Source organism: Podarcis filfolensis (genome assembly GCF_964270895.1).
Source record: "Podarcis filfolensis genome assembly, chromosome: 13".
Lineage (NCBI taxonomy): Eukaryota > Metazoa > Chordata > Lepidosauria > Squamata > Lacertidae > Podarcis > Podarcis filfolensis.
This window is the reverse complement of record NC_139615.1, coordinates 15,393,674-15,407,028: the sequence shown is the minus strand read 5'-3', so window position 1 is coordinate 15,407,028 and position 13,355 is coordinate 15,393,674. Positions and strand designations below refer to the sequence as shown.

The 13,355-nt window shown below is 50.3% G+C and overlaps 1 protein-coding gene across 14 annotated transcripts in view; it reads left to right on the top strand.

Annotated features, from left to right (window-relative positions):
- Positions 1-12,818, top strand: part of PRR14 (proline rich 14) — a 44,022-nt gene extending 31,204 nt beyond the window's left edge. For 4 of the 14 annotated variants that reach the window (XM_083581860.1, XM_083581857.1, XM_083581858.1 and 1 more), the window contains 11 exons: positions 3,590-3,780; positions 3,888-4,155; positions 4,686-4,810; positions 4,911-5,172; positions 5,299-5,348; positions 5,635-5,723; positions 6,388-7,117; positions 7,829-7,943; positions 8,093-8,199; positions 8,839-8,910; positions 10,807-12,818. In XM_083581860.1, coding sequence (XP_083437986.1) covers positions 3,683-3,780; positions 3,888-4,155; positions 4,686-4,810; positions 4,911-5,172; positions 5,299-5,348; positions 5,635-5,723; positions 6,388-7,117; positions 7,829-7,943; positions 8,093-8,199; positions 8,839-8,910; positions 10,807-11,062 — 2,172 coding nt within the window. In that variant the 5' untranslated portion in view covers positions 3,590-3,682 and the 3' untranslated portion in view covers positions 11,063-12,818. Of the gene's footprint in view, positions 1-556; positions 831-3,586; positions 3,781-3,887; positions 4,156-4,685; positions 4,811-4,910; positions 5,173-5,298; positions 5,349-5,634; positions 5,724-6,387; positions 7,118-7,828; positions 7,944-8,092; positions 8,200-8,838; positions 8,911-10,806 lie in introns of those variants that run through there. The other 10 variants (XM_083581856.1, XM_083581854.1, XM_083581847.1 and 7 more) reach the window with 10 other exon arrangements.
- Positions 12,819-13,355: the final 537 nt, after the last annotated feature.

Below are 13,355 nucleotides of genomic sequence, written 5' to 3'. Positions count from 1 at the left end.
AGTCTTTATGTGTGTGTGCTGTTTTGCACTGCCTTACAACGAACTTATTCCTGCATTGCAGGGGGTTGGACTGGATGACCCTTGGGGGTCCCTTCCAGCTCTATAATTCTATAAATTCTAACTTAATACAGATTAATCTCCCTCAAAAACCGCGTGTATGACGAAACGACCTCCCTAAAGGAAGGAACCAAGGAAACTACTATTCTTTATTCCATCGCATCCAACTGGAAAATGGAAACACGGCTTCTTTAAAGCCTGAATTTCTGGTCTTCCCCTCAAATGGCGGCGTCTTAGACGGCGCCAACCAGACTCTGCCCTCACCCAAAATGGCTACCGCCCTGTACGTTTTCCTTCCTATTTTCTTCTCATTCCCTGCCCTTTCTTGAGATGGCGGGCCTGCTGACTTCAACGGCGCAGACGCCTTTTAGCGAAGAAGGCGGTCGCACCGCTTCCTTTTGCAACACAAACTCAAAAAAGTCTACGACCAACTTTTTTTGTTGTTGCCCTGAACAGCGATGGCGGCGCTGTAGCTACCAGACGCCGGTAAAGAAACCGCGCGCCTATTGGTTGGGACCATTAACAAGACGCATGGCCATTGGGTGGGCTGCATGTGGAGACGGTCGGGCACTGTCCAGCGGCTGCTTGGAGAAGGGCGAGGGGAGGAGGAAGAGGGCGAGCTGGTGAGTTGGAGAGAGGAGGCGGTAAAGGCGGGGTCGAGCGTGCGGAGTAGTTTTATTTATTTTATTTTTTTCAAATTGAGATGCGGGTGCTTATCAGTTTGTTTGCCTGAGGCAGGCGAGAAGCCCGAGGAAGGGAGGGAGGCGGCGGAGGTGAGACCTGGATGGGGCGGGCGAGGGGGGCGCCGCTCCCGGGTGGGGTGGCCGGCCGGTGTCGGGTCGGGCGCGCCTGGCGGATTGCGGGGCGGGGAGGGGGCAACTTGTGGGGAGGATCGAGAGGTCAAAAGGCCACCATGTGGGGGGCAGATATTTGGGGCGGGGGGACCCCCATGAAGTTGGATGTTTTTTGTGGGGTGGGGAGGAGAAGGGCGGAAGGATCTGGAGGAAGCGGCTGAGGAGTCGGAGGTGGGCACCGTCCAGCCCCACACCTCACCCGGCTGTCGGGGGTGCGCGGAGGGACTGTCCACCCGGCGCCTCCTCTGCCTGGTGCTGCCGCTCTCCCTCGGAGGAAAGAGGAGCAGCCTCCGCCTCTACTCGCCTTGCCTTTCCTCCCGCCAGGGAGCGGTGCTGATCCTGCCTGGGGCAGAGCACCGGGCACCGGGCGCGGGGGGTGGGGGTGGGGCTGGATGAGGAGCCGACAGGTAATCGGAGGCAAGCTCTTCCTCCCCACACCGCTTCCTCCTCTGGAGCTGGCCCTTTTAGGTCAGTGAGGGAGGAATCGGCGGGAGAGCTAAAGGGGACGGATCTTGAGGCGGTGGGGATAGTTAGGAGGCGACCCCCAAGAGAAAGAGGGGCCTGACGGTGCCCGTGCTTACCTGTGTGTGGGGTGAGCCTAGGCTGCGAAGCAGGACTGGGGGGGGGGGAGAAAGGGATCCTGAATAGACGGCAGACCCCTTTCCTCCAGCATCCTAGAATTGGCACTGAAATCCAGTTCTGGGAGGGATCATTGGGTCAGTTGTAGCCCTGGGTTATGGTTTCCCTTTTTCCACATGCCCCACATGCTCACCTTTTGTACACACCAAGGGTCCATCGCCAGGGATGGTGAGAGGCAGGAGCAGATGGGATGATGTCTCTACTTCCATTGGTTTTTAATATGCATGTGTGTGTGTGTTTGTGTGTGTGGTTATCAAAGGGTGTGACATGAGAGGATGGCAAGTATGGCAGGAAGAGTGAAGGACAATATTACATTTTGGCAATGATTCATATTCTTATGTGGCTGCATTGTTTTATACTTTTTCGATGCTCCAAGGGACAGAACTCCCATCTTTGCCTGCCATCTTTGGCAGTGGCATCACCCCCACCAATCTTCTTCCATAGTTAAGGAAACCCAGGGAATAATTAAGCTGCAAAACAGGAAATTGGATAAGTGGATTTTTAAAACCCCCATAAATGCTGCTAATACCTAAAAATATTAAAATACCGACTCCTGGGAGGAAAATATTTGGATGGCAGAGATCACAGTGTCTTTGCTGAAGGGAGCAGCTGTTCCAAGTCCAGGACTCTACTGAGAAAATATGGTATGAGACAGCCTAATATTGCCACTGGCAGTAGCCCCAGCAAAATCACCTACCCTCTGCTCACTCTGCTGCTTGCCTCTTATTTGTTTCATCTTGCCATGACTTGAGACGCTTTTGTTGGCTTGAGTTTTATCACCCGGCATTACTCGGCATTTCCTACCCTTGCTCCCACAGTCTTCCTGGATCTCTTCTTGCCAGGGGTAACTTTTGAGAATAATCTCTAATGAGATGTCAAATGTGAGGAAGGTCACAGACAAGACAAATGTCTGAGCAAGGCTCCTGTCATGTGCGGAAATGTAAATCCACTAAAACGTTGGTCTGCCTTTAGTGTGTATCTGTGTTGCAGAGTTGGGCAACCCATGTCCCTGAACATGATGTTGGACTCCCAACTGCCATTAGCTCTTGCCAGCAAGGGCAGTTGTTAGAGTAGGAGACTCTTAATCTCAGGGTTGTGGGTTTGAGCCCCATGTTGGGCAAAAAGATTCCTCCATCACGGGGGTTAGACTATATGACGCCTGTGGTCCCTTCCAATTACAATTCTGTGTACAGTACTGTAGACCAACACCAGTGCAGGGCAACAGGTTCCCTCTTTCTGTTCTGTTGAGCCCTTTTAAAAGCTGTGGAGTGTGTTTTCCAGCTTGGATTTCCTTCTGCCTTGCTTGCTGTAGTACATGCCTTTGTGGTGCTTCTGTTTCTAGCCCCCACCTTTAATTTGCTGTCCCCCATTTGGCAAGTGCCTGCTTGGTTTTACCCATCTCCCTGGGTGGAGGGATCTGCAGAAGCAACACATTGTCTCCCACTGAGAAGTTTTCCCTTCCTACCTGAGCTTCTAGTCTTGTAGCCCTGGAGAATCTCTGTGAAGGAAGGGCGTGTTTTTGGTTGTTGCTAAGATGCTATTTGCATGCCTCCTAATGATTTATAATTACCTTCTCTAAGGGGAAACCTAATAAGCTCTCATGCTGGCCTCTGTGTCATTGGAGGATGCATGTTTGAGCCTGCTGGTCCTTCAGAAAGGAGGGGGTGGCATTGCTAGGGTTTTTTAGTCAGGCTGTGTATCCCCCTGACCCACATGGGGTTCAATGCTTACACACGCTTAGCTGGGAGGAAGTCCTATTGAACCCAGGGGAGAGAAGTCTACTTTTGAGTAGACAAGAACAGGAGTGTCCTCTTAACCATCCTTTGCTTAGTTCAGTAGTAAATGTGAAGTTTTCTCCAGCTAGTAAAGAGAATTGTGATTTGTCATCCGTGCAGTAAATTTTGACAATCTGGGTGTGGTGTTACACATTCCAGGTTAATCCAGATTAAAGTAGCATTTGGCTTTAAAAAGCAGAACTATATCTGGGGACCATGGGAATGCAGTCATTTTAATTCTGGTTTTTTCCTTTTCTGAAGCAGAGAAGTGAGGAATGAAGACCCTGTGGGCTGTTCTGGGGCGGCCACCTTCCTGATGCCAGGAAGGGGTGGGGTGTCTCCTTTCTGAGACAGGCCATGGAGTGGCCCCTCCTTGAACGAACATCTGAGGGGAACCCGCAGCCAATGTCACACTTGGCGAGGCAGATCAGACGGCGAAAAATCCTCATCTACAGGTGAGAGAAGAGTGACTCTCCTCCCTGTCAAAGTCCTGAGTGGGAGAGGCGAGACAGAAATTGTGTCACCACTGTGACATTCTCTCTGTGTCCTTCCATGTTTCCAGGCCTTCCTCTGAGGAGCAGGAATCCTCAGCCCTCCTCCAGAAGCCCCTCGAGACAGGGGGAGCATGTCCCCTTCCATGTGGCGATGCCGAGCTGTCACCCAGCAAGAGGCAGCGACTTCAGCAAGGGCCACTCCGAACAGCAGAGCAGAACAGGGAAGTTTGTGGCGCGGCGGGAGAGACCTTGTGGCGGGTGGCCTCTCCCATGGAGAAGCAGCAGCGGAAGATGCTGGCTGTCAACCTGGAGGACTTTTCAACAGCCCAAATGCTTGTGAGGATGCCACAGTGTGGGGGCTGGGTTGCAGGGGGCGTGAGAGGATTCCTAATGGGCTGTATGAAATCTGGTTCTGAGGTGGGAGAACCCGTTGAACAGGTCTCAAGGCCCCAGTTCCATAGTTTCCCCCAGTGCTTTTTTTCTCTCTAGAGAAATAGGTGCCAGTACTCACCATGAAGTTGATACAGTAATTGCCACACTTTTTAAAAACAACAAAAAAGAGTTTCTGGTACTGCATACCCTTGAGAACCTCCTAAAAAAAAGCACTGGTTTTCCCACTGTGCACTGCAGCTCCCAGGGTGCTTTGCACTACCTGACCAGGAGAATTGTGACCTATAGTGTACCTCTTGCATTGTGATGGAGGAGTCAAGCCACCTGGATTAAGGACCCTGAAGGATGCCTTGTCCCCATGAGTTGATTCCTGAGTAAACATACACATGGAAGGTGGGGGAAAAGGGGAAAGGAGGCCCCTGTCCCTCATTATCCTTAAGCTCTTTGAAACTTGGTGTGCGCCTCTCTTTGCCCAGAATGATCCACAAGGGGATCCCCAAAGATCTGCCACATCTCCCTGTGCAAATCCCCCCCAGTCAGCAGCTGTGAATGAAGACAGAGTTTCCTGGTCAACAAAGACACAAAGTAGTCCAGTGTGCAGGTGAGGAGAGGCCCCAGGGAGGCGGAAGGAGTGGAACAGCTTTGGGATCGAGCACTTGATTTAAAACATTCTGCCTTTTTTTTACCCTTCCTACCCTCAGATCGTCTCCCCCTAAGGGCTACCCTCCATCCCATCGAGAGCCTCAAGAGAAGTTGGACCACGCCCGCCGGCAACTGTGGGACAAGAGGGTGTCCCCCCCACGGTGTCGTGCTTCAGAGCGCCTGCACGCCAAGAGGCAGCGCCTTCAGAAGGGAGTTTCCCTTGCAAAGGAGAGCGAGGGGACAAAGACCTCCCTGCTGGAAGTGGCTCATCAGCAAATCCTCGTCACCGGTTTGGAGGCTGGTTCCTTGAGCCAAGCTCTGGTTAGTTAAGGTTGGGAAGCAGCCTCACCAAATAGTGCTGGGAGGGACAGGGAGAATCCTGTTGAAGGAGTTGGAGGGTGGTGGCTTAGTCCACATTTTTATTCAGCTGTCTTTTCTTGCTGGCAGGTTGCTGGCATTGGCAAGGAGCAGCCGGAGACCTCCTCAGCCCGCTGTGGGTGAGTGCCCCCCTAAACAAAAGCAATGAAGGCACAGAACTGCTTGTGCCTCCCCCATCCTTTAAAGACGGTGTCGGTCACCCAGCAAGAGAACTGATCCACTTTAAGGGTTACAGTTGGTGCCTATTGTGCCATCCGAAACTCCCTTGGAGGGTAAAGTGATGGTCTCTTTCCTTTTGGGAGAAATGCTAACTTTGACCCCCTGGGTGTGTCTCAAAGCACGGGGAGGAGAGGGGTTAAGGAGACTGCTTTATCACTGCCCCACTGTGTTTCTCTGGTTAATCAGGAGTGATCAGCTGATGCTGCCTCGCCAATCATCTCCAAATAGGGACACCCAAACCCCTCGAGACCCACAAGACCAGTGTCATCAAACAGGTAGGGAAAACTCTTGATTCGTGTTGTGTGCTGTTAAGTCTGTCCTTCAGTGCACAGTGGCATCTCAGGGGTGTGCAAGTATTTTGTGTGTGTGTGTGTGTGTGTGTAACTTCACTGGAACATCCCTGGTCCCATGGAGTCTGAAAACCCCTTTGGTAATGCAGGAAAAATTCCAAAGTTGGACTGAATCCAGGCCGGATGATCAGTCATCTCCCACCCATGGCAAGGTGTTCGTGGGGCTGGATGAAGCGGGCACAGACTCAGGCATCCAGATGGGAGTGCCAAGAGTCAAGCTGGGCTGAATATCAGCCGGCCAGAGTACTCTCCAGAAATCTTGAGACCAGTTAATAATCTAAGAAAGGCAACAGCTAAGCAGCTAGAGGAAGATTCTCAGGTGTAAACAGAAGAGGAAGATGTCTGTATCCTTCACAAAGTGTGTGTCGGTGTGTTGGGGGATGACAACTCTTGACTCTAAGTCAGAGACTGGAAACCTTTGACCCTTCAGATGTTGCAGAACGACATCTCCCACCAGCCCCAGCAAGCGTGGCCAATGGGCAAGGATGATGGGAATTGTAGTCCCATAGGCCTGGATGACCCCAGTTTGGGGAAGGCTCGCTCCCTTTGGCCCTCTTGTGACAATGTTGTTCCTTTCCCTTCCTGCCAGATGTGTCCACTGAAGCTCCATCCTGGCTGCCTTCAGCATCTGCTCTCTTGCGTCCATCATCTGCCTCCCGTTTCCGGCACTGGGGTCTGGTCCCCGTCTTCCAGAGCGTGCGCTCCAAGCTGGAGGCCTTTGCTGACATCTTCCTGACCCCGTCCAAGCCAGCCGTGCAGTCCACCGAGGGACCCCCGTCCCTGCCCCCTTGCCCGCCAGGGAATGAGGAACAGGAGGCAGCCCAGCCGAGAACACCCCGCCAAAGAGTCAACATTGAGGTGAAAATCGCCATTTCGGAACCACGCCCCCGGAAGAGGAGCTGCCACCACGAAGAGGAGGAAGAGGAAGAGGAAGAGGAGATGGGTGATGCGGTGGTGAGCGGGCGGCCCCCTATCCGCCAGTGGCGCCTGAACGAAGGGGACCCGGCCCCTCAGCCCCGCCTCGGACGCAGCTACTCCTGCCCTGACGTCCCTGGTGCCCGCTTGTGGCAAGCCTCCCCCGTGGCCCTTCCGCTCTCTGCGCAGCTGCGACAGCGTCGCCACACCGTCTGCAGCCTGGAAGTGTCCCGGGAGCTGGGCCGCCCCACCCCGCCCTGCCTGCGCAAGGAGGTGTATCCTTTCAGCACACCCCCCGCACACTTCTTGCTGGGTCCCTCCATGCACGTTCCCCACTGCGATGGCTCCCCCTATGCCTCCCATGTGCCTTCCTGCCGCCGTGAACCAGACACCGTCCATTCCAGGTAAAAATATTCTCCTCACCGCAAGCTGTTTGTTATCCCTCAAGAGTCTAACAGCTGTTCCTTTGAACACCATAAAAGGGCACAAATGACATGTTAGGTAAGTGTTTGCTCCTTTCCCATTCAAAACCAAGAGGGAGAAAGAAGCAAGCACTGTGGGGTTGTTTGTGCCATTCTAGGGTGATTGTTTAAAAAACCTCAGAGGCTGAATCCTCCTTGGAGTGGACTTAATGAAGTTAATGGATCCAAGTTAATTTCATTTACTTCAAGGGGTCTATTCGGAAGAGGAAATATCTAGTGTGTATGTGGAGGAGTTGTGTCCTAGTGCTGAAGCACATCCTTTGCACGTCAGAGATCTATTGTTCTATCCCCTGCACCTCCAGGCAACAGCTTGAGTGGCAGTTTTGGAAAAGCCCCTTTCCTGAAAACCAGGTAGTGGAGATGATGTCAGACCAGAAGCACCGGAGGTCTGATTCTCCATAAGGCATTTCCATTCATTGACTAGTGCTGGAGGCAAATGGGCTGAGCCTCTTCCCCCTTTGGTTCTGCTCACAGGCAGAAAGGCTTTGCACCCTCGGTGCTGTGTGGCATTGCTTTACTGGTTTGCCTTCCTCTTTTAAAGTCCCCTCCACTGAAGGGGGAGAACTGTCAGCTGGGAAACATCAGCGTCTAACTCTAATACACGATGCTTGGTTTCTCCTCTGTCCTCTGCAGGGAGCTCTCTCCCTCGCCCGATCGTGGACGGAGGGCGTCTGGGATTGGCTTGGACGTGGTCGACTCAGAGTTGCTCACGTCTGAGCAGATGATGCTTTCAGAAGTTGAGATGAAGGTCAGTTGCTGTTTGACTCAAGCTTCTCAATTAGGAGGTGCTGCACCATGAAGAATGGGGGTCTGTGGTACCTGCTCTCGGTTTGAGGGCCATTTTGCTTTTCCATTGTGGCCTTTCAAAATCCTTCTTACCCCCCCTAAAACCTGCAGGGATCCCAAGACAACACCGTAGGGAAGGTGTCCTCCATAAGGATCCGCAAGACACTGTCCAAGCAGCAAGCAAATCTCACTCCCATGGGGCTTCCCCGGCCTGTCAGGTGAGGGCTAGAGTGGAATGGAGGGCGCCTTTCTGCAAAAGGAGATGAGTAGCTTGTGAATCTGCCTGACAGTGGTTTAGGAACTCTGGATTCAGATTCCACAGTGCTTGGAAAGGAGGCGGATGTGGTCTTCTATAGCCTGGGGCCAGATGAGTGCTGTATGAGAGGGGGCTCACCTAAGGAAAGGTGTAAATGGTTTTGGGGTTTTTTTAATTAAAAGTGCTAGCTGAGTTGAACCTGCCAGTCAAGAATTAGCGCTGTCCACCAATGTTAAGGATTTGTTAGTTGATCATCTGTCTTTCAACTGAAACAAATGCAGAGCCTCTCTGACAGGGATCACTTGAGTTGTGGAGTGTGTGCTGACTCTGGTACTCTTGGGCAATAAAAGCAATAAAAACCCAGTGGGCTAAACCATTGGGCCTGATTCAGATTGAATTGCAAGCTTAAGAGGTCAGCTGGTAGTTTCTGGCAGAGCATGGAAGCAAAGCGGGGTAGCAGGGAAAGCAATCTGGTGCCCAGCAGGGCTAAGTGAGTATTCCTATATATTTATATCTATATCTACATGCACGCACACATATTTTATCGTAGGCCAAGGCCATTTCTGGGTGATGAATTCTATTATCTTCTTTCCTGTGTCAGGTTGAACAAGAAAGAGTTCAGCCTAGAGGAGATCTACACCAACAAGAACTACCGCACACCCACAGAGAAGAGGTGAGGAAATCTGCTGGCATCTGTCCTTTTCTAAAACACCAGCATTCATTACTTTTGTGTGCACACACCCTTCTCTCTCTTTCCCCTCAGTCATTTCAAGCCAGCAACCCCAGATTCTGACTTCAGCATCTGCAAGCGATAAGCACTACCTCCTGCAGTCTGAATATATTTGTGAACATGCATAGTTTGCTCCCCCCAAAATGGGATGAGGATAGTTATGGGGCAGTGGTGGTGACAGGGGCATAGAGCAGTAGTGTACAAGCTCTCCCTATTTTCTGAGCCTTTGACATATAGGAATATAAGAGCCCTGCTGGGCCAGACTGAAGGTTCATCTAGTCTAACCTGCTGCCTTCGGGAAAGCCTGCAAGGAAATGAATTAAATTACCCATTATCAATAAAAGACACTTAAACACAGGTGTTTTAAAAACATTCAAAACTGACTGAAATCAACAAAGGCAAATGTAAACACGTGTAGCTCAACAAAGGCAAATGTAAACACGTGTAGCTTCTACAGGTCTAGATAGGCTTGCCTAAACAAAAATGCTTTAAGCAGGGGCCAGAAAAAGTGCAGCCAAGGCACCTGTGTGATGTCAATTGGCATGGGGTTCCAATGTGTAGGTGCTGCTGCAAGTTCCTCTTCTTGAAGTGGTTGAGTGGGCAGATATGGAGAAAGGCAATCCCCAAAGTAAACACTATTCTTGGGCAGCTGGTAGTCACAGGCATATTATCTCTGTCCCTAGAGATCCTACTAGTCATTGATAAGCCTTATCACCCATGAACTTCATAATCCCCTTTTAAAGATCTCCCATTTGGTGACCATCGCTGCACCTAAACCAGGGTCAGAGAACCTTTTTCACCTAGTGGGCCAGATCCTAACTTGACGGCAACTGATGGGCCATATTTAACAGGCAGGTGGGACAACCTGCCTGTCCGTCACCATGTCAAGTGATTGGTAGGCGGGCTGTCCCATCTAGCTGTCAAGGTCCACTTTTGTTGTGGATCGCCCTGAGATGAAGGGTGGTGTACAAACTTAAGAAATGAAATGAAATGGCCCTGCTGGTCCTGTAGCACCAAGTGGTTTGCCTTAAAACCTCAGTTGAAACGGGGGAAATGCAGTTTCAAGAGAAACTGGTGCTATTGGAACAAGCAAAAGAGCACTCTGGATTTCACTGCAAACTCTTGTTCTTTTGTAGCCTGACTGGACCAGCGGTAAATAGAACACAAGTGAAATGCCAACCACTTACAGTTTTAACATCTGCCCCGTATCCTGAAAGCAATATGTAAATAAGTGGATGAACTGTGGTCCTCTACCTTATGATATGTTTTGTCAGTGGCCCTTGGAACTGATAAATCTCTCAGTCCCCGTGCTGTACTTCATGGTCACTGCTGCACCATCTTTCTGCTCCTGTTAATACTTGTTGCAGCCCTCAGAATTTTATCTACTTTCCTGAGAAGGGCTGCTTTTAATTTAGAAGTTTCAAGTTCTTAAGATGGATGGAGCAAATACTTGACATGAGCAGTGAATGCCGAAAGCTCTGAATGCAAAGGGGACCTTGGGCTGGGAGTTGTCTTGAGTTCTCTACGAAGGTGCCAGGACATGTTCTGTGACTTCTCATTCCTTCCACCCTCCAAACCTCTTTGGTGCTTTTTTTTTTTGTGCCACATGTTGCCTAAACATCCCGATTTCGACCCATGCCTTAAAACCAGACTGCATAATGGCAGAGCATGGTGACCTTAACCGTTGCATTGTTCGTTCCAGCTACAAAATGTCAGCAGTTTTGTAGTTAGTCTGCATTTGTTTATGCTTTTTATACTGCTAGGCTTGGTTAGTGGAGTCTGAGAGGTTGTCTCCTTCTTTTTTCCTGGTGTCTCACCTCTTCCTTTCTACCCCTGCAGGTCATTTGAGACCATCTTTGAGGTGCCTCTGGAACGCAACGGAGCGCTCATTTTCACCAGCCAGCGCAAGCTGAAGCGGGCCATGGAATTCCAGGAGGGAGGCCTCCCTCGCAAGCAGCGCAAAGCCCACTCCCGAAGGAGTCGCAGGGCAGCAGGAGGGCGGAGGGTAAAGAAGCCCCAGAGTCCAGAGCTGGAGGAGAAGCTGCAGCAGCGGCTGGCTGAACTGGATGCCCTGTTTGAGGGAGAAGAATGCTGAGATCTGAGCAGAGGCTAGAGGGAAGGGCAGCACCCCAAGGAGCCCAAGACCACTTCCTCTGTTTAACTAGCAAAAGAGGTTGCTGGTGTTGTTGTTTTTTTTAAAAAACTACCAAAGTCACCAATACCACTCCAAGTTTCTCCTGTGGTGCTGTTTATTCTCCAGTTCCCCATCAAACCAGCCTTCTGTGCCTGTTGCCTCCTCCTCCTCCCTTGATCAGTCTCCGAGCCACAAGCTCTGCTGCTTTGAAAATAGTGCCTGGGTGCCTATCTGTGCCACCTGGCCCAGCCAACATGCTGCCTGCACGAGTCCCCATTTGCTTGGCTCTTTGGCTCGCAAGTGGAAGGGGAAGAATGTTTGTGGTGCCCCAGAGTTGCCCGCCCTCTGCACTCTTCCTCCTGTGCCCAGTCAGACCACCAGTGCTGCGCATGGGAGGAGCACCTAGTGCCCAGCGCTGTTGTGCCTTCTGTGAGAGACTTAGGCCAGCAAGGGATGGGCCTAGCCAAGTGAGGGCCTAGTTGCCTTTTCTGGAGCGGCCACTGCCATCAAACCAAATAGGAATGCAGAACCGACGTGCCTGTTGGATGGGAAGGAGAAAGAAAAAAGGGACTGTGTGAAAGAATCAGCAGGAGCAGGTTTATGTTATGGCACAGGGGATGATGTGGCAGAAGAGACGATGTAGCAATAGGCTGGGCAATGGGGACGTGTCCACCTGTTTAAGCACAGACAGTGGATGGGCGGCTGGGAATCCTGAGAGAATGCCTTTGCATCTCTGGATCAAGGCCTCTGGGTGTTCCTAGCTTGGATCAACCGTTTTGTTAGGAATGATGTGTTTTTGGTTTTCATTTTTTATTAATCTATGTTTCTAATAAACTTTGTATCTTGGGGGGAGGAAAAAACCACATATTGCCAGTTGCTCCTTAACTGGCCTTGGTGGGACCCTGAATGCAGCTTTAAGGGAGACCGCAATAGATAATTTTGCCTTGGAACAAGGGCATAGCGACCACAAAATTAAAATCCATAGCAAGCAGTGGATCATATATCATTGCCACACTAAATTAATTTCCCCAGCCAATGTTGCCTTCTACCAGGAATGGTGGTAGGTGCATTGGCTATGGCAAAAAGCAAAATTGCTGTGATGCGGGATCAAATGGCAAGAAAGAAGTCAAGCGAACTGCACCCGGTTGTACTAAAATTGTACATGTATAAGAGGCTACAACAAATAACAAAATATGTGGATTTGTGTAGTCTGCCGTGCATTTTGTGCAAATTCAGTAGCTATGCCCAGTTTAAAATCTGTTTTGAGGTGGTACGTTCACCTTCAAAACTACCATAGTCTAGAGTTGACATTGGTGAAATTCACTCCGTCATTCGTTACAGGAAAAGACTGTGTGTCTGATTGATTCCTCATGCTTAGTATTGCAACAGTAACATCTCATTTTATCAAATTAACAGGTTTTGCGTGGGAGTGGAGACATTTCCATCCTATTCACTCTCGCGGGCCTTTCTTTGGTCCGTTTGTCTACTGGAAAATGCCTTTTCTTGTTAGCTAACTACTTAGGATTTATTGAGCAGCTTTTATCCCAGTACAGTAGGCTCTGGTCAAAGTTTGCAAGACTCTGAAGCCCTGACAAAAGTTCTGCTGCTCCACATGTGCATCAGGAGAAAGGTCCCCCTGTCTATAGTTATGTAAACTGCTTAGAGGTTTTGATGCTATATAAAACTTGTTAAATAAACATGGTACACCTTCCCTCCATACTGTTGTGGGTGAAACAAACTCTTTCTTCAAGGCTTAGGTTGGCTACATTCATTCTGTACTTTTGCTTCTGTTCAGTATTTTATTATTACCTTTGCTACAGGGTCATCTGGCAGGCCTTGCCGTCAGGTGCTTTGCTGGGTGGGGATGGTTGCATTTTTCGCTAACCTTGCTCCGCTGTGTATCTCAGACTTCTCTTCCTCTTAGTCCGGCCTGCTTTTATTAATTTACAGGTTTTAATATTGCACAGTATACAAAGGACCTGGGCTGTGAACATACCCATAAAAGAGCACACAAAACTTATGCCAATATCTGGATGGTGATACGCAATAAATTATTGGCTGAACAACGCATTGGAAAAGCAAGCAGAAGAGGCTTATGCGGGCATCTGAAACAAAGTACTTGTGGTGTTTGCTTCATGGTAATAGGGAGTTACAGAACCTAGGTGCAGACACATTAAATGCCCTCTTGTAGAAGAAACAAGGCAAGGAGAACGTGGCACCCTTAGTAGTCCCAGCTGCTGGACCAAACCCAATC